At 45.4% G+C, this 27,524-nt stretch overlaps 1 protein-coding gene across 1 annotated transcript in view; it reads left to right on the top strand.

Moving 5' to 3' along the window:
- The first annotated feature begins 3,716 nt into the window (after nucleotides 1-3,716).
- Nucleotides 3,717-27,524, top strand: part of LOC147634735 (uncharacterized) — a 40,047-nt gene continuing 16,239 nt past the window's right edge. The window contains exon 1 of the mRNA XM_086803905.1: nucleotides 3,717-4,004. Coding sequence (XP_086660031.1) covers nucleotides 3,835-4,004 — 170 coding nt within the window. The 5' untranslated portion in view covers nucleotides 3,717-3,834. The remainder of the gene's footprint in view (nucleotides 4,005-27,524) is intronic.

Below are 27,524 nucleotides of genomic sequence, written 5' to 3' on the forward strand. Positions count from 1 at the left end.
GTTCCACTGGGAACAAAGTTTACATATTCACACACTATGCAATATATGGTTAACAATTTATAAGATAAACATAAACATCTTTGTCAAATGTGGCATTGTGCATTGACCAAGGATGATGCAGTTTCTCAATATAGATATATTCGATCATGATGGATAAATGGCAAGGTGGCAGATGGAAATATTCCACCAATGGATTGCTGGCTTAGTTGGTGATTTGTGAGATATCCCCAGTGGCATAAGCATTTGGTTGGAGTAAGTATTTACTTCTTTTTTAATTTAAACAAAAAGAAGTAAACACTTACTTCTTTTTAATTTAATTTGGTTGGTTAGCATACCATTAGTCTATATGATGCAACTATGCCTGATCTCCGCAATCTCCGCAATGCAGTGTTATAAAATGCCAAGAAACATGCTTTCAATGAAGGAAAGGGCTGTGGTGCTGGTCTAAACATGGCAAAGTTGATTAAGAGGGACAATTCCTCTAAGACTCCTAGCCCCATTTCAGCTAGCATAATAGTTGCTGAAGCATTGAGAGGAACGCCTGTGCATGTACAAGTACCTTTTTTTGGTGACAATATCATAAAAATGCATAAACATAAGCCATTAGTCATAAATGTGGAAGATGGAAATTCATAACATCGACTAGAGTATGTCACAGAGAATGTGCTACGAAAGAGAGGCAGAAGAAGATTAAACTTTCCACCTCCATTTCCTTCTCCACCAACAACTTGCCAAGGTGATACAATAGCAGAAGTGGAATGTGAAGGGGTGATTGAGAGTGACATTCATGATTCCATGTGGACTATTTATCGTACTTCTTTGAATAGCAAAGTTGTATATCAAGGATGGATGGGTGGACAGTCCAACAAAGGCCATCCTAAACTCAGCACACGTGGTGTTCCAAATCCTTCATTATATGATACAAGGGAATGGTCTGTAGGTCATCATCATCAATTCATGTGGTTTTGTAATGATAGTGTTGACCACACTTGGGCTATTTGTAACTTTATTTGCAATGCAACAACACAATCTCCTACCATATGGCATATTCAGAGAGGAATAATCCTTACCAGATGATGAAATTAGAGTGCTGAAGGTTGTAGGTTTTGTGGTCCAAATGTAGCAGGCCAAAGGTCGTCAAGATATAGATCATGGATTTCAGAGATGGTAGCGAAGCATATAGATATGTCGCTTACTTTAAATGCTCCTATTTGTGAACATGATGTCGTTAAGGTAAGTGAACATGAGGTATTTCCACTAGAGATGATAGAATCAACAGTACGTGGTGAAAAGTACCAAATTACACTTGCAAAGAACCCTGCATACACATGTCTAGATTTTCAAATAAGATCAATGGTAAAAAAGTACTAGATCACACTTACAAAGAACCTTGCATACACATGTCTAGATTTTCAGATAAGATCAGTGTGGGGAGGGAAAGCCTTACGTTGCTTGCAAGCACTTTCACTTTTTGTTTCTCCGCGTTTTTGGTTTAGACGCAAACCATAATATGTTTATGCATCAATCATCTCTTAAAAAGGAGAACCTTATTAGGATGTTTGGCACAAGGAGAACAATCCCTGTTTCCTTGTTGACAGCACACATAAACACTATTCATGGAATCTAGTACAATTAGTCAAGCACATTTTCGTGGTTGTATCAAATTTTTGAAATGGGATTCTACTTTCAAATCAAGTGTATTTCAACGAGCATTGTACATTTCCATGATTTTAATTAAGTGATCTTGTCATAGGTATCTTAGCATATGAGTCTTGTAGCAGTTGACTATATGTCACATAAAAGTCAATTATGCCCCTTGCTCTCTCTATTGAGGCATATGTATGCATGCTAAAATTAGGTATATGTTTTTAGCATGCATGCTAAAAATATATGCCTAATTTCAGCCTCATTTTAGCATGCATTCATGCTAAAAAGAGTGACCTATTTTTAGCATGCATGCATGGGGCTTCCTCTTATAAATGGTCTCAATCCCGTGTCCCTCACTAGTAAACATACAACATGTCTCTCTCTCTCTCTCTCTCTCTCCCTTTGAACAAATCTCTCTCTCAAGATTAGGAATGCCATAGGAATATGGTGTACGTATGGGTACATCAATGTCAACGAGAAGGAGCTCCTCCAAGCTTACTAGTGTAATAAAATCAATGGAAGGTAAATTGTGATGCCATTTAATAATCAGTGGGGTTAAACCACAACTCATAATTGTAGTGCATACTTTTAATTGTCTTCTACATTTTTTTGGGTTTTCAATTCTCCTACATCATGCCTTAGTATTTTGTAATGTTCTTGAGAGAGAGAGAGAGAGAGAGAGAGAGAGCATGCGTGTGTGTGTGTGTGTTTGAGAAAGAGCATGTGTGTGTGTGTGTGATAAAGAAGATAAATTTTTTGTGTGTTTGAGAAAGAAGACTTTTTTTTTGAGAAAACACACACACACACACACACACACACACACACACACACACACACACACACACACACATGCTCTCTCTCTCTCTCTCTCTCTCTCTCGTAATGTAATCAACTAAAGCTGGCCAATGGTTGTCTTAGCATGGGGGGATGGTAAGGCCAATGGTTACCTTGGCATTCTCAGAGCATCTGTCATGATGCTAGAGTCCTTGGTACCAATAGTGAGTTGTGTCATGGTATCACTAGTAATGAGTAAACAATTGTCGCTATCTAGGCCTTAACATTGGACACTCTGTACTTGTATGATTTTAATGACAGACTGCACACCAAACCATATCTATTTGTGGAAATAGGTGTGGGTCTCTTACTTCGGGTGCTGGATGGGGGTTAACCTTAAGGTTGCCCTTGGAACTGTCCCTGCCACCACTGCTGGGCCTAAACGGTTTAGCAGATTCTCTGCTAACTCATCCATGCTCATGTCCTTAACTCTAGGACTGGTTGTGGTCAACGAGCCTTGATTATCTACCAGGTCCATTTCCTTGTGGTTTTTGTACGTAGAAATAGACAATATAAATAAGAAGATAGAGTGAGAGAAAGAGTGTAAGCAAGTGAGTGAGAGCTTGAGATAAGTGTAAAAAGGGAAAACAAAAGAAGATGGAGAGTGAGTGAGTGATTGGTAGGGTAAAATGGAGAGTAAATAAGATGAGATAGAGAATAGAGTAATGGTGTGGAGATAGAGAGACAGTGAAAGAAAGAGTGGGAGACATAGAGTGAAAGAGAGAGAGAGAGAGAGAGAGAGAGAGAGAGAGAGAGAGAGAGTGGGAGAGAGGGAATAGAGATAGAGAGTGAAAGAGAGAGGGAATAGAGAGAGAGAGAGAGAGAGAGAGAGAGAGAGAGAGGGAGAGGGAATAGAGATAGAGAGTGAAAGAGAGAGGGAATAGAGAGAGAGAGAGTGGGAGACAAAGTGAGAGAGACAGAGAGAGCGAGAGCGAAGGGGGGGGGAGAGAGAGAGAGAGGGAGAGAGTGAAAGAGAGGGGGGGGAGAGAGAGAGAGAGAGAGAGGGGGAGAGAGTGTGTGAGAGGCAGAGTGAGAGACAATGATAGAGAGATGTTAAGCCATGCTTTTATCCGTATGACATATGATACACACGATGGATGACAACACATGATGGCCCATGGTGGGCACTTCAAATTGCCCGCCAATCTTTTTATGTTTGAAAGGAGAAAGGACGACAAAATTTAATAGTGTGGAAATTCAGTGTGGTGTAATATTATTATTCGGCTTGGCGCCATTTTCTCACCTCTCCTTGAACCTTCTCGTACTGTTTTCTGAAATCCAGATCTCGCCCATGGCATTCCTGTGAGCTGCCCACTTCTGCCCCCCTCTTGCCCCTTCCAAGAACTGCAAGCGATGGGCAAGCAAAGAGAGAGGCTGCCGTGCTTGATGCCGCCTTCCGACGGAAGCCAGACGGAGCTGCACCCTTCCCTCCTCCGTCGCCGCGCACAAGAAAACCACGACAACGACGCTTCGACACTCCTGCAGCCCATCATCTCCGACATCGCCTCCAAGGACCAGGAAATGTGAGTGGCCTCTTTCAAAACACAGTAAATCTGACAATCCTGAACCCTAGCCTGCTAAATTGTTGTCCTGGACTCCACCAGAACGATCAAGTTATTAGTTGCTCGTAGCTTGTACTCCATGCTGACAGCCACATCTAGTTTCTTTCCCCCTCAGTCTCTCAGTAGCAACATGACAGTTTAAGCTTCATGGGTGTGCCAACGTGAAGAACGAAGTGACAGCAAGAGCCAAGCTTGTTGTGGTTGTACTGGAGAACCAAGTTTAGGGATGGAGACACATCGCAGGCAATAAGATGACGAGCAGAGCAGGCATTAAGGTGCAGGCGTATAGGCAATGAGAATAGATGTAAGCATCGTGGGCTTTTGGGAGATTTGCAGGAAACCCTAAAGGACATTTGCTTTTTCTGCCATGTCAGTGTAAATTAGAGAGTGTATCAGGTCATGACATAATTGAGCATGCATAGAATGCCAAAGATATCTATGCCGTGAAGAGTCTATAGCATTCTAACTGAGCAATTAGTTTGAACTTTGTGTCTCGAATAAGCCCTTCATTGTTGCTGGGTTACGGTTCATGTTTGGAGAATCGGTTGAAATCCACGGCGGGTTATGTATGAAGATTTGAATACCAGAGTTTCATATCTGATAAAATTTAGCGTGCAATGGCTGGTGCATCTCATGAAAAGGGGTGCTCATCACATGAGTAGAGATGTCATAGCATGTTTTATACAATGCATGATGGAGTTGGAGGGCTTTCATGAAGCTTAGATTGCATTTTTTGTCCTTAAATGCAGGAAACTACCTGAACCTTCATGTGGTGTATGGAAAAGTGTGGACACAAGTAGTAAAAGGGTACTTACTTTTCCTATCTAGGGCATATCTGCAAAATAAATTTGGTTTGGAGTACTTACAGCCAGCTGATCTGGTGCCACTGATGTCCAGGCAGGTGACTGCTTTACATGCCTGCCAGTCCACCCCAGTTCAGGACTTCCTTTGCAGCTCTTTCGGGGTCTCCAACTTTGGGTTTGGGCTGGTTTCCACGTGGGCAACCTGGCTGGAAGGGGCAACTAGTTGCGAGCCAGGTTGCTGCTGTGGTTCCTCCAAAAGAGCTGGCTGCCCCTTCTCAATTCCCATGCCTATAGAGACTTAAATATTTGCAAATGCTGTTTTAATAGAAAAGTTAATGGAACGAGATGGACAAGAACATCATGATGTTCAGCGGGCTGTATTTATTGAAGCCAAATGGTTACTTTTTGAAATTGGTGCTGCGAGCTCGACTTATGGGTTGGGGCTTCAGTTGAGCTGCCAACCAATATTGTAGGTTTTTGAGAAACTGGCATTCTGACATGGAAATGGAGGGCTGGTTGTGTGTTGAGAGCATTGGTTGTGTTTGGACTGTGCAGATGCAACCAATATTGTAGGTTTTTGAGAAACTGGCATTCTGACATGGAAATGGAGGGCTAGTTGTGTGTTGAGAGCATTGGTTGTGTTTGGACTGTGCAGATGCAACCAAAGTGTGCGTGGAAACCATGCCTTTCTGCATTTAGTTGCAACTCATTTTTCTGCCATTAGCACACAAATTACAGTCTGCAGCACAAGGAAGGGCAGCCTATAGGAGGTGGGAGAAGTGTCAAAATACACAGCGGAAATGATAACCAAACTTGAGACTACAAGAGCAAGTAGAGTGCAGAAAATAGACAGCACAAGAAAGACAGAGAGATAGGCGTGTAAACTCTTCTCTATACACAAGATCCCGAGAAAAATTGAATTAGTACAAAGTGGGGATCATGGGGCCTATTTATATGGCCCCATGGATGCAGTCGGCCAGCGCTTGAAGTGCCACCAGCCCTCCACGATTGGGCAAAGCCAGTCGGCCAGCAGAAAAACACCACGACCTCCTCTGATCAAGTCGGCCAGTCTTTAGGAACACATGAGTGCAGTCGGCCATCATCAGAGGCTCTTGCCAGCATGTGGCATCCACCCACACCAAGGAAAAATGGGGAAAAAATACGGGGAGTGAGGAAAAATGATAAAACACCTATATAGGGCGGGCACACCCACAACAGAGGCCTTGGTGTCTGATTAAACAGGAGATGACTTCTAACACCCCCTCTGAGCTCCAAGGGAAATCAACCCAAGGGAGCTGGAGTGCTGCTTGAGGGTAGCCTGAGGTAGAGACTTCGTGAAGAGGTCCGTCGCAATGTCCTCCATTGAACAATAAAGTAGCGAGATGTCACCAGCCAAGATCTTCTCACGTACAAAGTGATATTGTATCTCTATGTACTTGGTCCGGGCATGGAAGACCGGGTTCCGAGCAATAGCTATACAACTCTGGTTATCGCATTGGATGACCGTGGGCTCGTTTTGTGGAAACCCAATCTCGCCTAGCAGCCTTTGTAACCACACAACCTCGCAAGCAGCACCACAAGCAGCCCGGTACTCTGCCTTTGTCGAAGATAGGGCAATAGTTGGCTGTCTCTTACTGCTCCAAGAAATTGCTCCTGAGCCAAGTAGATCTCCTCATATCTGGATCTCCTCCCCAATTTGAGTCACTCCAATCGTGGAGTCGGACTTCGTCAATCAATCCCCTTCCTGTGTACAAGAGTCCATGATCCTTCGCATGCCACATAAACCACAGGAAACGCAATCCTATCTCCCAAAGAGTCATTTGTAACCATGAGTTCAACAGCCTTATCAGGAAGCTCACGTCCAATCTAAAGTCCATTAACCAGATCAATGAACCATTTTGCTTCTGAGTCAAAGAGGCATCACATTGCTCACAAGGATCAACACCTGGTACGGTGCAAAGCCTAGTCTTGGAAACCTGTTGAAGACCACGCAAGGCTCTCTGAAACCTATCAACCATCCCCTTTGAATCCGGAACCACAAAGCTTGGAGTATGCATCTCCTTTTGCAAGTAATCAACTGCCACTTGCTTGGCTTTTCGAAAGGTTCTTGTGGAAAGAACATCCTCATCTACAGGAGGTTCTTTGTCCCGAATACTACAAGACATCAGAGCATAAGTTACCTCTTCAGTTTTCTCTGACTGACGAATACAAGAACTACCAGCATCAATATTGGAGAGTTCTTGCCAATTGTTGCCATCTACTGGCAAGTGATCCACCATCTGGTCTCGGAAAGCCTGCACTCGTAGCGTATCCATACTTAAGTGGCCTTTACGAGACTGCCACTCATCACAAACTTGAGGACCTGGGAGAGAGAGTGTTGAAAGCTTGTAAACTCCATTCTCCACTCCGCCTTTTCAAACCACTTGGCCTGTTGCTTTGTCCCAGAGAGCAACAAAATGCTCATCAAACTCCACCCGTATGCCAGTCTTGCAAACCTGATGCACTGACAACAGATGAAAACCAAGTGACAGAACATACAACACTTGGGAGGAATGCTTTTCCCCTCTGCCATCGGGAACTATCTCTAATCTGCCCTCATTGTGAATTGGGATAGTGGATGTATCTCCTGTAAGAATGTGACCAGAATACTTGCAAAGATCCTGTAAATTTGAACGGGAAGGAGTCATGTGTCTGGAAGCACCACTGTCTAGAATCCACTCCCGAGTATCCGTTTTTGCAGAGACTCCTCCAATCTCCTCCTTGCTTGAAGAAAATAAAACATCGGTGTCCATCACCTCTAGGTGCACAAAAGCCGGAGTTTTCATGATTGCTGTTGAGGAATCTTCATCCTTCTTGGTCTTTCGCTTGGGACACTATCTCCAATAGTGGCCTTTCTCGTCACAATCATTACAAGTCCTCTTTGCCTTTAGTTTCTCGTGGTCAACATCGGACTTCTTCTCAGAAGACTTCTCCAAGGAAGCCTTTCCTTTGCCCGTGTTACGGCCTTTCGATTGTTGGCTAGTTAAAGCCTCCGAACCTCCACCCCGAGGAGGGTTCGTGGATCGTTCCTCTTGGTCCAAGACCATGGGCACAAGCTCCTCCCACGTGATGGTGTTGAGCTTGCTCCATTGGTAATCAAAGACGAGTAGAATGTTGAGTACTGAGAGGGCAAGTGCGGCAACAACGTTATGGCCATGTCCTCTGATAATATCTCCTTCCCAACCTGAAGAACTTCTTGTTGAAGAGCCTGCAACTTGTCAATATGCTCTCGCATCGTCAACGACTTTGCAGGGCTCATAACCCGCATCTGTACTTCCAAGGAAATCCTCTTCATGGGCGATACCCTGTTGTAAAGAGAGGCCAAATGTTGCCATATACCTCTGGCCAGCGTCATATGCTTTACATGATTGATTACCCGTGGTGTGCAGTTGAGAAAGATAAACGAACGGACACTGGCGTTGACATGATCCCACATCTGTGTCTGAGCCTTCCGGTCCTTTCGGATCGACGGTAACTCCCCTTCCTTTGCTTCTGGCGGTGGTACCCCGATGACGATGAAATCAGCAAGGTCATATGACTCTAGCATAGACTCCATCATAACCTTCCAGATGTCGTAATTGTTCCCGTCCAATTGACGGTCCACTGGGAACGTGGGGAGAGTTGGGATCTTCACGTGCTTCTCAGCCATCTCTAACAAATTTGCCATCGCGGGGATGTAACTGAAAAAGGGTGGGTGGGTGGGAAAAAAAACTCTAAACCTGCAAGTGGCTGTCCAGTACCTTAGCCTGCCTTCCTCTTGCAACTTCTCTTCCCGAACAGTCCAAAACAATCCACCAACTTAACTATCCCCCTCTTGCTCAAAAAACTCCCAAGATCTATCAAGAGCCTAGGGCTCTGATACCATGTCAAAATACGTAGTGGAAATGATAACCAAACTTGAGACCACAAGAGCAAGTAGAGTGCAGAAAATAGACAGCACAAGAAAGACAGAGAGATAGGCGTGTAAACTCTTCTCTATACACAAGATCTCGAGAAAAACTGAATTAATACAAAGTGGGGATCGTGGGGCCTATTTATATGGCCCCATGGATGCAGTCGGCCAGCGCTTGAAGTGCCACCAGCCCTCCACGACTGGGCAAAGCCAGTCGGCTAGCAGAAAAACACCACGACCTCCTCTGATCAAGTCGGCCAGTCTTTAGGAACACATGAGTGCAGTCGGCCAGCATCAGAGGCTCCTGCCAGCATGTGGCATCCACCCACACCAAGGAAAAATGGGGAAAAAATACGGGGAGTGAGGAAAAATGATAAAACACCTATATAGGGCAGGCACACCCACAACAGAGGCCCTGGTGTCTGATTAAGACAGGAGATGACTTCTAACAAGAAGTTCATTCTCCTGCTGCTCCACTGCTGCAAGTGTTTGCCAATTCATGAGGGTAGAGGGGGCTAGTGTCTTTCAAACTATTTGTAGGGCTGGGTCCTGTGCTATTGGTCGACCTGTGATTGACTGCATGCTACTGGAACTTTGGTGCCTTTATTGGGCTTCAATAGCTGCTGTCCAGCCTGTTTGCTTGCTATGGCAGGTCTATATGCCCTAATCAATGGCAGTCAGAGCTAATGTTACATTCACAGCTGGAGCTTGAGTGATTAGGCACACAGCAAAGTCTTCCAGTATGTCCCTGTTCCTCTGATTCAATCTGAACAGAAGGATAGGAGAGAGAATGCTCTGATACAGTACGGGGTCCCAAGAGTCCCATTAACCCACCAAGAACCCTTGCCTTTCGGTGCAACGACTACAATACATAGAACTTGATGTGTCCAAAATGTGGACTTCGACTCATGATGTGTAGATTGCCTTCCTTGCTGAATGGAGTGTGGGCTGAATTTTGGGCTTAACAGGACGTGGGGCTGCTTACCTGCTTGCTGAGCAATGGAGACCCAGAAGACTAACGGAAGGCTGGACAGCAACAACCGAGTAGGCTCCTAGCTGTTACTTGAGCTGATTTGTGTTAGTAGCTAGGTGCCCTTGTGATGTGGTTATTGCTTGGTGCTGGATGTGAAGTGGGGAGAAGAGGTGGGGCCTGTTTATAGGGCCATCTGCCCTGGTTGTAGCTTTCTGTAATAACACAGGTCATGGGTTACTGTCTACCCAAGAATTACCAGCTGAATTTTGGCAGCCTGTTTACTGGTTGCAAAGTTTGTTGATGTTGACCACAGCACCAGCGTCCCAGGGTAGTAGTAAAGGAGCGATTCCCTTGCCAAGGTAGTAGTAAAAAGGAGGAAACATGCGTTCTAGGTTGGTCTTCCTTTTAGGGGTGATTGGAGAAAATTCCTTGTGAAGGGTCTCTTACTTCTTTAGAATAGAGTATGGATGGTTGGTTGTTGCTTTTGCAGTTGCCGTATCGACCACTCACTTGTCAATATTTTCTCTGTGTGGAGATGAAACTTTTGGGAATGTTGATTGATGATGAGCGTTCGATGCATAGTTGTCAAATGCCCCAACGTAATGAAAATGGCAGCCTGCATAATGTTTTGAAAATAGCAGAATGTCATTGCTTCCAAGGAGAGAGCCCTCCCCCCGGTGTCTCTTGGGCGCCCCCTTGCACCCCCCCACTCTTCCCCCCCCCCCCCCCCGCCCCGGGGGCCCCGGCGTGAGCCATGGGACAGCCAGTGGACCTCATACGTCTTCCAGTGGATGCCATCGCTTTTGTTGAGACTTTGGCACCTCTCTAGGTCTCATTTTTGATCGATCCAGATTGGCCACTCTAGAGAGTGGGGCAGTGATCTTCTTGTTTCCATTGATTGTCGTAGTAGAGTGCGAGCGGAGTCTGGAGACTATCTCCTCCACTATTCATGGATAGGTGATAGAGCTCTCTCACCACTTGGGAGACTTGTGCCTCACGGACATTGTTTTCTTATTTTTGGCCCTTGGCCCTAATGGAGCTCGACGGATCAAGCCACGACAACCAAGATGGTGAGCTTGTGAGCTCAAGCTCGGAGGTGATCCTCTTCATTTAGATTTTGCAAGGCAAGAGTCACACCTTTGTTCACTAGCCTTTGGTCCATCTTGGATCCAAGGCGGTGGATGTATCTTTGCCAAAGCAAGTAGCTTCTTTCAACGGTGGTGGATTTAGGCACCATATATCAAACTTGGGGAGGACCAGGTGAGCCTCCTCAACATTTATGCCCCTAACTCCTTGGTAGGTCGAGTAGATCGTGGAGCATGATTATGCAGGGTTTCCTTGGGTAGATTTCTAGTGTATGGAGGATCGAGGGAGACTTCAATATGCAAGAGACCACAGAGGACAGACTTTGAAGTAGATAGGATATCATCTTTGGAGTTGAGTTGGTGGCTTGGGAGGAGCTTATCTTCACCATCAAGGGGCAAGGCCCTTGGCATCTTTTGGAGTTTGGGTGTAGCTAGGGGAGTATGAGACTCTAGATTCGACAAGAAAAGCATAGGCCCCGACCTCTTGGATAGACGGCTCCTATGTTGATGAGGGGGCTTGTGGACGGTGCGGCCTGGTTGGTATTTTGGTTGGCACATCATTTTTTGACCATTTGCTTGTCATCCTCTTTAGAGGACCTATGGTGTCAAGATTGTCAACAAAGCCTCCGCACATTCGAGAGCTTGATATACGACCGGAAGATCTGTAGGAGGATTGAAGAGTTATGGGGGAGTTTGGTCTTCCATGAAGACACAACAGTTGCGACTTTGGATATTAGGATCAATGAGATCAGCATCATCCTCAAAGAGGCAATCTAGACCAGGTTAGCAGAGTTGAGAGCAAGGTAGGATCAAAATGTACGTACGGATCCAATTCGTACCGCACGGGGATCTGTACGCACGGATCGATTCGTAGGTTTTTTTTTCTGTGCGCGCGGCGTGCCTGCGTCTTGCGTTTGGACTCTGGAGGCCGTACGACCTCAACCTTTCGGTAAGGGCCAGCCGCCATGCTCTCTCTCCTCTACAATCGCACTCTCTCTCTTCGGTACTGTCGCCGGCCGCCTTCTCCTTGGGCTGCCCCTTGTTGACCGTCGCCTTAGTTCGCCTCTGCCCTCACCGCCCTTGTTCGCTTTGTGCCTTTGTGCGTAGCCGCCCTCTCTGTTCGCCACTGGCGCCCAGTACGGCTGGCAATATAACTTACCCACCCTTGCTCAGGCCCCCTAGGCAGCAACATAACTCTCTCTCTCTCTCTCTCTCTCTCTCTCAGAGCCTTAGCCCACCATCTGTGGACGACTCACTTGTGACAATGTGACTTGTCTTAAGTAATAAGTATTAAGTATGATTAACTTATTAAGTATGATTGACGACTTGTGATTCTAATTTCTCACTTTTGAATTAGTAGGTTTGTGACCTTGTTGTGTCTCTATTTCGAAAGTTTCATATGTCAACGTGGACATGGACTGAAATTTTATGTAGGTGGCTGAAATTTCTAAGATTTTATGTATTTTTACCAATGGTACGTATTTTTACATACCTTAAAATTTTTTTTCCGTACCAAATAACGTACAGTACATACGGATCCGTACAGTACATAACGTTTGGTACCACCTTGGTTGAGAGAGTAGGAGAGGAGTCTCCTTGAGCCTTGCCTCTCTCCAGCTTGCAAGAGTGCACCCTAGATAGTTTGTGGATTGAGGTGCAAATGTCCACAACCTGCACTAAGATCTCCTCCATAGAGGAGAGGAGAGTGGAGTACAGATTCCATGCCGGAGCATCTTTTTGGACTTAGGTAGGAGACATTGGAACTTTGGACTTCTTCGAGCAAACATGGCCATCACCACAAGAGGGATGGCCTTTGAGTCTTAGAGAATCAAGTGGCACCATTGTTTTGGAACCACCCCATGTTCGAGCCATAGCCACAACATTCTTTAGTTTCCTCCTCATTACAAAGCTGCACTCCTTGTAGGTATAGGATGCGTGAGAGGGTTTGGCAACACACGTGTGAGGTGGTTTCTTTGGCTCTCTAGAGTTTCTTGTTGATGCCCTCCTCTTTTGAGGAGATTGCAAAGGCTTTGTAGGCACACCCTAGGGAAAAGTGTCCAAGTGAGGATGGGCTTTCAGTCCCCTTGTTTCGTCATCACTAGGAGCTCATGGAGGGTGGCTTTCGTGCGGCCTTCAATGAGATTATGAGCTTTGGATCTTTGCTCAAGAGACTAGTGGAGGGTTTGATTCACTTGATCCCCAAGCAGGGAGGTGATAGGTTGGATATTTGCAAGTGGAGACCTATCACTCTCTTGGACTTATTCTACAAAATCCTCACCAAAACCATCAACCATCGCCAATGGAGACCTATCACCCTCTTGGGGCACAGCCTACAAAATCCTCACCAAAACCATCAGCCATCAACTTGTAGTCCCACCTCCCAAATTTGATCCATGGCATGTAGATCGGCTTCATTCAGCTAGTGGAGACCTATCACCCTCTTACAAAATCCTTGCCAAGGCCCAAAACCATTAGCCATTGACTTGCAGCCCCACCTCCCAAATTTGATCCATGGCACGTAGATTGGCTATCATTCAAGATAGGAGCATCTTGGATAACATCTTTACTTTTTGGGAGGCGTTTGCCACCATTGCTCGTCTTCGATAGTAGGACTTGGCCATCATTTTGTTAGATTTTGAGAAAGCCTATGATAGGGTGGATTGGGGCTTTCTCTAGGGGATTGTGCAAGATTCCTTGCCACTTGGATCCGAGGTGCCTCCACTCAATACTCAGGCACTCGACTTTCTTGTTTAGTGTGCTTGGGATGCCTCCTTGTGCCCTTCCTCTTCCTTTTTGTGGCAGAGGCAATAAGCAATTTTTTAGCCTCCCAAGAGACCAAACTACAAGGCCTCAAGTTACTTATCAAGTCTCAAGAGGAGCTACTTGATTTTGAGTTTGTAGATGACATAGCTGCCTACCTCTCTTGAGAGGTTGAGAACCACTTCGGAGGTTTGCAGACGCAATCGAGATCTTTTGTCGGGTCTTTGATGCATAGATCAATTGGTGTAAGTCGTGTGGATTTTGGGGTAGCTCATCCCCTACTCTTGCTTGGAGCCGCCTAGTTGAGTCCTTGTGGATTTCGAGGGGTACCCCAATGCGTTATCTTGGTTGTCAGGTTGGGATTGACATCACCTTAGAGCAACAACTTGCCCCCACTTGAGAATTCGGAAGAAGCTTCTATATTGGAGCACGACTAGGTTCTCTCTTGCCGGCAGAGTAGTGGTAGCGAACTAGGTCTTGGTTGCCATGTGGTACATCACCTCTTGTTGGGCCTTTTCTCAGGCGTATATTTGGAGAGGTTCAACGGTTGATCTGCACTTCCTTTGGACAGGCAACAATGGTAGGCCAACATGGGCCAAGGTGGCTTGGAGAGTCATCATTTAGCCTTGCCTCAAAGGTGGCTTGGGCATTATTGATCCTTCTATGTAGAGCAGAGCCCTTCTGTGTAAGCTGATCATCAGAGCAGTGTTGCATAGAAACGCGTTTCATTAAGTTTCAAAACATACGAAACGTTTCGAAACGTTTCGTACAGTATGAAACGCTGTGTGGACAAAAATAGGAGTTGAAATGTGTACATACATGTACATGGCGTGTGTGAAGTTTTGCTTTTGAGAGCATTGTCAGGTGTACAGAGTAAATGTATTGATGTGAGCATGTACAGGCCTGTCCGGTGAGAGTCCACTGAGGATGATATCAGCTGCTTGATGGCTTTGATTGTGGGCGCATCAAAGAAATGAACGGGCACTCGAAGCTGCATTGAAGTGTGTATGGAAGGAAGGGCAATTAATAGGTGAAGGGGCCTTTGTTGCCTTTAAATTGGTGGGTGTGAAAGGATTATGTGGCCATCACTTAGGCCTTAGAGAAGAAATAAAATTTTCTTCAAAATAAATAAAACAAAATGAGGATAAACGTGGCCAGCTGCGTGGAGCCTTGAATGGCTGCCAACGCATCTTCTGGAAGCTGGCAAACACGTGAAGGTGACGGCTTGGAGAGAGACTGCCGGGCTGGTAATTCTGGGAGGCGCGTCGAATACAGAGGAGGAGAGGCGGTCTCGTTCGAGAGCCTCGTGTGATTTTGTGTGGCCAGCTGCAGCCAACAGGCGCTGGAGAGAAGCATGGGCCAAGAAGTGTTCGTGGGTGATTCTGCTGGAAACCGCCATGGACACCGAGGAGAGAAGAACCTGTTAGAGTGGGTTGGTTGACGACTGAGGAGGCGCAATAGAGACTCCTCGACAGTGGGAGAGCCGACTGAGAGAGCAGTCGCCTTGTGCGAAGGTGGCTCCGGTGCTGCAGTAGACAGGCTTTGGTGAAGAAGGGGACTCTGTGTGAGCTCTTTGGCGTAGCCACAGGACAGAGTTAAGGGTCCGCCAGAGGAGTTGCCTGGCGAGGGGCTGGCTGGAGGCTAGTAGCGATAGAGGGCAGTAGCCTTGAAAGAAGCCGCTTTGGTGAAGTGGAGATTGGCAGTGGGGTGGCTGGTAGTAACAAAAGGAAGGAGTCGCCTTTGGGTTGGGCAGACTTGGAGATTTTGCTTGTTGGTGACTAACGATTGGGCAGGGGAGTTGCCTGGGAAGCAAGCGAAGGAGAGAGTAGAGCAGAGAAGCAAGGGCGGCTGGTAGCACAAGAGTTGGTGGTCCGCTATTAGAGCTGGGAGTCTTTGAGTGCAAGCAGAGTTGGCGACAAATTTAAGGAAACCGCCTTGGTCTTGGGTATGCGGGCCATTTGGCTAGGTGACAATAGAGGGGACATGCGTGGAAGTGGTTAGTACAGAGCTGTTGTGGACTAGCCAGAGAAGCTGAAGCTGATAGCAAGGAGGGCCCGTCGTACAGAGAGGGAAAAAAGCTATCGGTATACATGCAGGTGTCAGTAATAAGGACAAAGGTGCGAGGCCACCTCAGAAAAAGGGAGAGGCTTCTTTAAAGAAGTTGCAGGACAGTTGGATGCAAGATAAAGGTTGGTGATATAAAGGGTGGCTGGTGGGGCCGGAAGCACAGCAGATAAACTGCAAGAAGAAGCGGGTTTGGACTGCCTGTCAGTGGATCAGTACAGAGAGCCAGAGAGAGAGGGTGTGTGTGGTTTTTTGTGGTTTTCTATCTCCTGGAGACTCAGGCCAGAGTTGTAAATTCTCTTGATTAGCTGTGGGGCTGGTGTTTGGTGATGCCAGAGAGTTCTTTTTTGTTCTTTGTTTGTTTGGATACAAGTTGTGACAGCCAGATCTGAAATATAAGTCCTATTCATGCTTTTTTGGTCTGGTGTTCTGGTGTGTTTTTTATGCGTGTGTGGAAGTGTGGCACCCTATAAGGGCGTAAACAGCTTTACCGCTTCCGTGCCATCACTTTTTGGTGCCTCCACAGAGGAGCAGATTTCCTCTGGTTTGTGAAAGAGATAGGGGCTGTGTGAAGCAAGATTTGAAAAGATGGCTCAAGATTTTCCAGAGTATTGGGGATTGCCACAGGAGAATGCAACCAGGTTTTTGGAGAAGATGGAGTTTACAGCTTTAATGAAAGACAGGGCAACCTCGGAGATCCTTTTTCAGATTTTGGCTTATTGCTTGCAGGGTGATGAAAAAACATGGCTACAGATGTTTGTGACTACACACAGGAACATTCATCAACAGGATCTTGAGTATCGTGTAGTCAGAGCTGCATTTCTGGCACAGTTTGCCCGTGTGAGGAGTCCGAATGAAGTGTGGAAGGAGTTGTGTAACATTCAGCAGAAAGAAGGTCAGGATGTGGATCAGTATCTGATAGAGTTTGGTAGACTGTGGAGTCTATGGTGTGAGGCTTTGATTCTTGAAGTACTCCCGCAGATGATAAAGAGAGACCGGTTTGTGGCTGGTCTGGAGCCAACCCTCCGTCTGAAGGTGGAGCTGAAGAACCTGGATAGCTTTGAGGAGGCTGTCAGAGTAGCTCGTGAGAAGGAGTGGAAGGTGAAGCGTCTGAGGCAGATGGGAATATAGGAAGAGCTGAAGAAGTTTGTGAAGATGCCAGAGATTGAGAGTATACATCCTGAAAGGGAAGCTGCTGTTGTTCTAGAACAGGAGGACACTTTGAAGAGGGACATACATGATGCAGTGGAGCTCATGAAGTCTCTAAGTTTGAATTGGATGGAAGCAGGTGGAAAGGGAAGAAGCCGAGGTGCACCAAATAATAGAAGGGACAATATGTCAACAGGTGAAGGGAACATGGGAGGAACAGGGAGAGGACGAGGCTACTACTTGAGTAATGTCCAATGCTGGAACTGTGGGGAGCGGGGACATATCAGCCCTCAATGTGACAAACTGCCCAGAGCAGGTGGTGGAATATATCCTGTGATGCAGAGGACTAATGATAGATCGGGGGATCATAGTGTTGAAGTAAAAGATCCAAATCAACCCTCTACCAGTGGAGTCAAATGGGAGGATAAAGGAAAGGGACCGGCTCTCAGCTTGATAGGAGTGGAGACCATTCCAGAGATTATGCCTGTGGCAAAGAGGACGAGGAGTACAATGGCAAAACGTGAACCATGTTCTAAAAAGGTAAGCATGTTCAATTTGATATAAGCCCTCAACCAGAGAAGAAGAAGAGGAAGCCAAGAAGACATTATAAAACTTCAGATTTGCATATTGGTCAAGGTCAGGAGGAGTATACATTGATGGGAGATTTAAAGGGAAGGGTAGCCAATATAACATTTGCCCAATTGCTTGGATTGTGTCCGAAGCTTAAGAGAGAGTGGAAGAAGTTGGCAAATCCGAGGAAAGTAAATGAGGAGGAGCCCACACAAGGTGAAATGGAGCTGATGTCTGTGGAAGACCTTCCTGGTGTGGAAGTGTGAGTGTTGGAGAAGCATATGTTGATGGCGGTGCACAAATCAGTGTGATGACTCAATCTTGTATGGAGAGATTGGGGTTGAAGCTGAATGCTGGTTCAGATTTTAGACTCCGTCTGGCAAATCATGCAAAAGTGAAGTGTCTGGATATATGTACAGAAGTGCCAGTGATTGCTTTTGGTGTGGTTTGCAACATAAATTGCCATATTATGCCGGCTGGTTTGGGAGCTTATCCATTGATTTTGGGCAGACCTTGGCTCCGACAGGTGGGTGCCATCCAAAATTGGAAAAGGGGAACTATAACAATACATAATAGGAGAGGAAGAGCCAGAAAGTTCAATATGAGTAGTAAGCGGGAAATGAAGAGTGAGCCTGAAGAAACAAGTGTTGATGAGTATACAGATAGTGAAACTGAAGAAGAGAGTTCTACTTCTGATGATGAGAGCCAGGTATCATTTATAATGAAGGAAGAAAATGAGCATGTGATGCAAGCTGAAGAGGAGATAAAGAAGGAAGAAGAGAGCAGACTTGAAGATATGGACAGTCTGATGCAGCCTACATCACCCAGTGCAGCCTACATCACCCAGTGCAGAGAAAGAGAAGCTGTTACAGGGCATGCTGAATCCTAAATTGCAGCCAGTGGAGAAAGAAGAGTATATGAAGGTAATACATAAATTCCCTCATTTGTTTATTACTTTATATGAAGAGATCCGAGGATTCAAATGTGAACCAATGCCTATAGTATTGAAAGAGGGTGTGAGGCCAGTGTTTCAAAAATTGAGGATAAATAGAGAGCTATTGCTTGAATTAAGAGAGGAGCTGAATAAGTTGTTAAAAGCAGGGTTAATTTATCCAGTAGATCACTCAGATTGGGCAAATCTAGTGGTCTTCACTCCAAAGCATACAGGTGGGTGGAGAGTTTGTATTGATTACAAACCTCTGAATGTTGCAACAAAAAGCAATCACTATCCTCTGCTGTTCATTGATGATATTTTGGACAGGGTAGCTGGATATGAGAGGTATAGTGTATGCGATGGCTTTTCCGAGTATTTTCAGATCTCAATTGCTGAAGAAGACCAAGCTAAGACCACTATCATTACACCGTGGGGTTGCTTCTGTTACCGAGTAGTACCATTTGGTTTGAAAAATGCACCCTCGTGGTATCAAAGAAACACTGATAGAGTACTTGCACCTCTTACAGATCATTTTGTGAGAGCTTTTTTGGATGATATATGTGTATATAGTTCTCAAAAGGAGCATGGTAATAAATTGGAACAAGTATTTTCTAAAATGGATGATGCAAGTGGACAACTGAATCCAAAGAAGTGTCATTTAGGACATTCAAAGGTGAAGCTGTTGGGGCATATGATATCTCAGAATGGAATTGAACCTGATCCAGAGAAGATAAAAGCTCGTCTTATTATCTGCACCATCAACATCTAGGCAGCTGTGCAGACTTTTGTCCAGAAGGTAAAATATATGGCAAGATTTGTTCCTTTAATGTCTCAACTGCTTTATCCTCTTCAGCAGGCTATGAAGAAGGAACCATTGCAGTGGAATGAAGAATGCGAGGAAGTGTTTGAGAAAGTAAAGGAGGTATTGGGAGGTATTTCCAGTGTAAAAGCTCCGGATTTCTCTCAGGTCTTTTATGTGAATCCATCTTTTGGTCCGGATGTAGTTGGAGCAATCTTAATGCAGAGAGGAGATGAATCCAGATATATGAAGCTTGTATATTATACAAGTAGAGTGAAGATAGAAGCAGAGAGGAAATATACTGAGGCTGAATTGGTTTTGTCAAGTCTGGTGTATGCTTGCAGGAAATTCAGGTCATATCTCTTGATTAGACCATTTGTGGTGCTGACAAACTATACTCTACTCCCTCAGCTGGTGAATGGTACTTCACTCTCAAAAGGTATGATGTGATGGTTAGTGGAGCTTCAAGAGTATGATTTCTCATTTTTGATTGAAGATACTTGCAAGGCAACTCTGGCAGATCTTCTAACATACAAGGATGGCCCGATACTGGTGAAGGAAGTGGATTCCAGGATAGAAAAAGAGGAACAAATTATCATTCTTGGAGCTCATGTTTTATTCTTTGACGGTTCATATAAGAGGAGTATACATCAGGCCACCGGGGGATATATAATCCAGGATTCAGAAGGTGTGCTGATTCTAAAGGATGGGATACTTCTAGAAGCTGAAAGTAACAATGAGGTTGAGTACATAGCATTGTTTCAAGGGTTGCAGGTTGCTTTAAAGCAGAAAATTCAAAAGCTAATCATAAAGGGAGATTCTCTATTAGTAGTAAAGCAGGTCTTGGGTAGCTGGCGAGCAAAGAATCCGAGATTAAAAGAATGTCTGGCTGATGTTAGAAGGCTGCTATATCAATTTACAGCATGGAGTATTCAACATGTGCGGCGGGAGGAAAATCATATGGCACATGAGTTGGCTCAGGAGGCAATTAATCAGGATCCAGTAATTGCAAAAATCGAAGAGCCATTATACAGAGGGAGGGAATACTTGTCCAGAGTGGTGGATTACTTACTCTCAGGTCGCTTGCATGAGGAGCTCAAAAAAGGCCAAAAGTATCATTTTATCAGAAAAAGTAAGCATTATGTTATGATTGGGGATGAATTATACATGCAGGGAGCTGATCAGGTATTAAGGAGAATTCCCTGGAGAGAAGAGATTTATTATATTCTATCTTCAAATCATGAGGGAGCATGTGGGGGTCATTATGCATTCAAGATCACCCTGTAGAAGATATTACTGGAGGGTTATGTATGGCCTTCCATCCAGAAGGATATTCAGCACTGGTGTAAATCTTGCCATGAGTGCCAGAGAATGGGGAAGAGGATCTTAAAAATGGAGCCGAGAAATATTATGCTGGTATATGACATTTTTGAAAGATGGGGAGTGGATGCAGTTGGACCATTTCCCAGGACAGCCAGAGGAAAGTGTTATGTGCTTACTGCGGTGGATTACCTATCAAAATGGGCAGAAGTAAAGGCAGTGAAGAGAGTGGATAGTAAAGAGGTGGCTGATTTTGTATATGAACATATATGCTGCAGATTTGGTATTCCTCTGGAGATACTATCAGTAGTTGGCCATCACTTAGGCCTTAGAGAAGAAATAAAATTTTCTTCAAAATAAATAAAACAAAATGAGGATAAACGTGGCCAGCTGCGTGGAGCCTTGAATGGTTGCCAACACATCTTCTGGAAGCTGGCAAACACGTGAAGGTGACGGCTTGGAGAGAGACTGTCGGGCTGGTAATTCTGGGAGGCGCGTCGAATACAGAGGGGGAGAGGCGGTCTTGTTCGAGAGAGCCCCGTGTGATTTTGTGCAGCCACACAGGCGCTGGAGAGAAGCATGGGCCAAGAAGTGTTCGTGGGTGATTCTGCTGGAAATCGCCATGGGCACCGAGGAGAGAAGAACTTGTTAGAGTGGGCTGGTTGACGACTGAGGAGGCGCAACAGAGGCTCCCCGATAGTGGGAGAGCCGACTGAGAGAGCAGCCGCCTTGTGCGAAGGTGGCTCTGGTGCTGCAATAGATAGGCTTTGGTGAAGAAGGGAACTCTGTGTGAGCTCTTTGGCGTACCACAGGACAGAGTTAAGGGTCCGCCAGAGGAGTTGCCTGGCGAGGGGCTGGCTGGAGGCTAGTAGCGATAGAGGGCAGTAGCCTTGAAAGAAGCCGCTTTGGTGAACTGGAGACTGGCAGTGGCTGGTAGCAACAAAAGGAAGGAGTCGCCTTTGGGTTGGGCAGACTTGGAGATTTTGCTTGTTGGTGATTAACGACTGGGCAGGGGAGCCGCCTGGGAAGCAAGCGAAGAAGAGAGTAGAGCAGAGAAGCAAGGGCGGCTGGTAGCACAAGAGTTGGTGGTCCGCTATTAGAGCTGGGAGTCTTTGAGTGCAGGCAGAGCTGGCGACAAATTTAAGGAAACCGCCTTGGTCTTGGGTATGCGGGCCATTTGGCTAGGTGACAATAGAGGGGACATGTGTGGAAGTGGTTAGTACAGAGCTGCTGTGGACTAGCTAGAGAAGCTGAAGCTGATAGCAAGGAGGGCCCGTCGTACAGAGAGGGAAAAAAGCTATCGGATATACATGCAGGTGTCAGTAATAAGGACAAAGGTGTGAGGCCACCTCAAAAAAAGGGCTTCTTTAAAGAAGTTGCAGGACAGCTGGATGCAAGATAAAGGCTGGTGATATAAAGGGTGGCTGGTGGGGCCGGAAGCACAGCAGATAAACTGCAAGAAGAAGCGGGTTTGGATTGCCTGGCAGTGGATCAGTACAGAGAGCCAGAGAGAGAGGGTGTGTGGGTTTTTGTGGATTTCTATCTCCTGGAGACTCAGGCCAGAGTTGTAAATTCTCTTGATTAGCTGTGGCTGGTGTTTGGTGATGCCAGAGAGTTCTTTTTTGTTCTTTGTTTGTTTGGGTACAAGTTGTGACAGCCAGATCTGAAATATAAGTCCTATTCATGCTTTTTTGGTCTGGTGTTCTGGTGTGTTTTTTATGCGTGTGTGGAAGTGTGGCACCCTATAAGGGCGTAAACAGCTTTACCGCTTCCGTGCCATCAACGCGTTTCATACATCATGCAGTTTTTAAAAACCTTAAAAAACGTTTTCTTTCGTGGGTTCGTACGGCGCAGTTTATCACGTTTCCCAGTGGCCGCCGCATGTGAGTTCGCCGATTTGTGTGCCATCCTTCGATTCCTTCCATCGCTTGAGTGGACCCCCTGCTCCTTGGTGTCCTTGGGCCTTGTGGAGGTCTTCCAAAGGGGTAATGTCATGTTTTGCTTTAAGTTGGTTTTCTCTGCACAACTCACAAAACAGCACACTTTTTTCTCTTCCGTCGCACTTGCAGGGCCAACAATCTGCATTTATCCTCGTCTTGTAGGATGCCTCGAACAGGTGATTCTCTTTGGAACAATGTCACCTTCGAGTCTAGATATGGTGGCTCAGGCTCCGAAAAGTGGAAATGCAACTTTTGTGCTGATAAGCACCATGGCAGTGTCACCAGGTTGAAGGCACATTTCTCACAAACAAAGGGTTTCGGCATTGGGCCATGTAAGCATGTGCCACAAGAAATCTATGATAGCCTCAAGGCTTGGAAGGCCAAGGTATCCCCCTTGAGGATATCCCCAATCTGGGAGAGCCTGAAGCACGTCAAAGTGTCTCCAAGAGGACTCGCAGTATCAGAGAGGAAGATACCAGTGGTGGTGAGGTTGCAGGTGGTGTTGCAGGTGGTTCTAGCTCGGCACCTCGAGCCAAAAGAACTAGTCTTCCAGTGTTCAAGAAAGGACATGTACAGGCAGGGATGCAAAAGGCTGCCATGAAAGAGGCAATGAGGGAGTTGATGAAGTTGTTTATTCAATGTGGTTTATCCTTCCACATTGTCAGGACTCCTCGATGGAAGAAGGCAATGAGAGCTATCTCCCGCATTGGGTGTGAGTGGGATGGCCCCTCCTACGAGACATTGCGCACTACTGAGCTTCGCAAGGAGCAATTGACTGTGGAGATGGAGATGGAGCCTCTCAAGGCCACTTGGGCAAAGTATGGTTGTACTTTGCTTTGTGATGGATGGACAGATGCGCGGAAGAGAAATGTGTACAACATTCTTGTGTCCTCCTGCAAAGGCACAATGTTCATTCGTGCCATAGATGCATCGGTGCCAGGGATAGTGGTTACAGGGGAGTTCATTATGTCCCACATGCGCCAGGCAATCAATGAAATTGGGCTTGATAACATTGTGCAGGTGATCACGGACAATGGGTCCAATTGTGTATCCATGGGCAGGATGTTAGAGGAGGAGTTCCCCAAGATTGTGTGGACACCTTGTGCAGCACACAGCCTTGACTTGATGATTGAGGATGTGGGAAAGCTTGATTGGGTGAGCCATGTATTTTCAGCTGCATCTACCATGGTGAACTTTGTCACAAAGAGGCCAAAGGTTTTGAGCATGTACAAGGCCAATAGTGATCTTGAGCTTCTAAAGCCCTCCAAAACTTGGTTTGCATATATGTTTATTGTGGTGGAGAGACTAGTGAGAGTGCGACATGGCTTATTACGCACTGTTGTGTGTCGTGAATGGACAGCATGGGAGGACAAGGATGAGCCCAAGTCTATAGCATTCTCTCGTATGGTCATGAGAGATACTTGGTGGCAGGATGCAGAGGGACTTGTGAAGGCACTTCAGCCCATGTATAGTGTCCTTCGGCTCACAGACATGGAGGGAAGTACCATTGGGCTGCTTTATGAGTTCATGGACAGAATTGGTGAAGCTCTCAATGATTTCACTACCTTGTCGCATGACAGGTGCTCACCCTTGGGCTTTAACTTTAGTCTTTGAGTTATTTTATAAATCTTGATCTCTTATGTATGTCACATGTTACATGTAGAGTTCAAGATATTAAGGAGATCTGGAATCGGCGTTGGAATTGGTTTCATAGGCCAATCCATGTTGTTGCTCACATTTTGCATCCCCTTTGGAGGAATGAGGAGCAATACCTCAATGAGGAGCTAGAGTCAGGATGGATCGAGTACATTACCAAGTTGGTGGGAGTGGGAGGTGATATACAGCTGATGAGAAAGCTCGAGGATGAGCTTCTCATTTACCGCAACGGTAGCCATATGTTTGGGCGAGCTATTGCATTGCTCAGGGAGACACAGTTCGAGCCAGTGTCTTGGTGGGAGAAATACGGTATTGGGATACCCAACTTGGTAAGGTTTCTTGATTCTTGAATCTTGTATCTTTGTCTCGTGAGTCCTACTCTTTCAAAATCTACATTCAAATGCTACTCTCTTTTTGACTCTAACTTAACATTCTTTTTTGTACAATGTAAAGACGGATTGCACTGAGAGTTCTCTCCCAGGATTGCAGTTCAGGGCCTTGTGAGAGAAACTAGAGTACATGGGCTCTTTTTCACACGAAAAAGAGAAATAGACTCTCCTCAGCACAATTGGAGAGGCTTGTCTTTTGTCATTGCAATCTTCGATTGCTAGAACAAAAGGGTCATCCCATTGAGCCTCGCCAAGTGAATCCAGATAAGATTGATATCATGAAGTGCAAGGAGATTCCCGACATTCCTCAGGAGGAGAGAGACATCTATTCTATGCTCTATGAGGAGATCATGGCTCCGGCTCGCACTACACGATCTTCTCGAGAGGCTAGTACTAGTGGTGCACCTGCACCTCTAGAGGATGAGGCCTTTGAGGACTCGGCTACTGGCAGTGACCTTGAGAGTGAGGCTGCAGAGGTAGAAGATGCAGATGAGGATGAGCATGAGGATGCAGATAGTAGCTAGCAGTTGCCAGTATCATTTTATTTGGACATGTTATTTAGTTTGAACTTTGGACATGTTATTTATTTTGATCTTGGATTTTGAGTCATGAATCATCACCCACGTGGTGATGCTTTTGATTTTTGTTTAGTCATCAGTGATCACCCACGTGATTTGTGATATCATCATATCTTACATGTATTTTGTTTTTATTGAAATGAATTCAATGTGGTCTCTTATAAGTTATGTCAACAATTTTTTCTTTTGTATATTTCAAGTAAAAAATATACATGTTTTTTCTGTTTTGTATGAAACCTTTTTTAACCCGTTTCTTACCTTTTATGAAACGTTTCAAAACGTATGAAACCCGTTTCATACCTGCCGTTTCTGAAACGCCTGGCAACTATGCATCAGAGGCCTCCTAGGTTGTGTGCCTTGGAAAGACTTTCTCATGGCTTGTTTCTCCACTCATACTTTAGCTCTTGCTGATGCTCCATGATCCGTGGCTTGAGTCCAACCTTCAAGGACCGCTTTGTGGCCAGTCTTTTTTGTGCTTGGAATCACGTTCGTTTTGATCTTCACCAGTTTTGTCATGTGCATGCACATGGACATGCCTAACCCAAGGCTAATCTCTGAAAGGCAAGAGATTAAACAATAGATTTAGGGCTTTAAATAGCCTCATATTGGTCCAGAAGAAACCATTTGGGATAGGATGTTTGTCGGCCAAGTGGGCAATAGTCCACAGATGGCATCAAGAGTATATATGATTTTTTGGTTTTCTTGAATTAGCCGATAGCCAATCAGCTGGTTCATGGGGAAAATTAGGGCCTATATAAAGGGGCATCCAGCCTTTAGGTCGTCATGTGAGTATGTGACCCCTCAGATGGGGCAAGTCTAGGATTAGGTGTTTTGGGAAGGCCAAAGGCCAAGATGTTGTAACTTGTTTTACACATGTATGAATATATTGAAATACATAGCCATCTCTCTCTCCTCTCCATCTCTTCTTTGCATTTCTGCATCAAGATGTTCCTATGAAAGGTGCTTAGAGTTGAAAGAAGACAAAGCTTTCGTGCATGTAACATTGGAGTATTAGGCTCAGCAAGGCTAAAGCATTGAAGGTGCATAGTCCCAAGAGTAGCACAAGACATGGAAGAAGTTCATAGTCCTAGGAGGTTGGTTGGTGGTGTTCCACAAGACCCAAGGGGAATGGCAACCCTGTGAATCGGATGCCACATGGGGCATATCGAGAAAGGCTTTCAAGAAAACGGCTCCAAGGGATGATGATCATCCAAGGGGTGGAGTGAGGATGGTAGACTTAATACTCAAGAAAAGAAGACCAAAGATAGTGTTAAGGGACAAGGCATGAAAGGCTAGGGGACCAGTGGAACAAATGCATAGATCTACACTAGACTTTGGAGTGAAATCAAGGAATGGCAGGTTTTTAGTGAAAAGGTTGCCAGGAAGGACAGGATGACAAGTATGAGAGACCATATGTGGAGATAGAGGATGATGACAAAATTGTCCAAGGTCAAGGTTGGAATCTTGTCATCAAGTTTAGCAAGTGGGGATGTCATGTGCATGCACATGGACATGCCTAACCCAAGGCTAATCTTTGAAAGGTAGCAGATTAAATAGTAGATTTAGGGCTTTAAATAGCCTCAAATTGGATCAGAAGAAACCTCTTGGGATAGGATGTTTGTCGGCTAGGTGGATTGTAGTCCACAGAGGGCATCGGTAGCATGTGTGAATTGGCCGACAGCCAGTCGGCTAGTTCAAGGGCAGAATTAGAGCATATATGATAAAGGCACATTCAGCCTTTAGGTCGTCATCTGACTCCTCACATGGGGCAAGTCTAGGATTAGGTGTTTTGGGAAGGCCAAAGGCCAAGATGTTGTAATCTTTTTTACACATATGAATATATTGAAATACACAGCCATCTCTCTCTTCTCTCCATCTCTTCTTTGCATTTTTACATCAAGATGTTTCTATGAAAGGTGCTTAGGGTTGAAACAAGACACAAAGCTTGCGTGCATGTAACAAGTCTTTCCCAGTCTTGTCGGCATATGCTCACTTATAGTAGTGCTACGTGTGAACATGGCTTAACCAAGGGCACTTTTTTTCCATGTGGTTTTTTCCCTTGGATATTAAGTGTGAAAGACACTCTATCCATATAGCTTTTGTACTTCTATATTATATGGATGTGACTCACATGTAAGTGTCGACTTGCATTAGTGATCACCACACACTTTGGGTCTTGCTCTCTCTCCCTCATCTCTTTTTGTGTGAGCTTCTTGTTTTTGGAGCTAGCCGTAATCCGTGTGTGAGTTTCAACATTTGGTATCAGAGCTTTCTTGCTCTTGCACGCCACTGGACTTCTGTCGTTGTTTGGTAGCCTTTGTCCACACAATTTTGGCGCTCAACAATTCTTGTTCGACAGTGCCAGTTAGTTTCATCCAACGGTTGTTCTTGCTCTGCCACCCAACAGTCTTGTGTCCTCCGTTTTGGGTGGTGCTATTGTTTAGCGCACCACCACCACCCAGCTTGCAGTTGGACCTCTTTCTATAGCAAGCACAGGCGGGCAGAGCTCTGCCACACCTATTTATGTGGC

Source organism: Cibotium barometz, chromosome 10 (assembly GCF_041138505.1).
Source record: "Cibotium barometz isolate CiBa-2024 chromosome 10, ASM4113850v1, whole genome shotgun sequence".
NCBI lineage: Eukaryota > Viridiplantae > Streptophyta > Polypodiopsida > Cyatheales > Cibotiaceae > Cibotium > Cibotium barometz.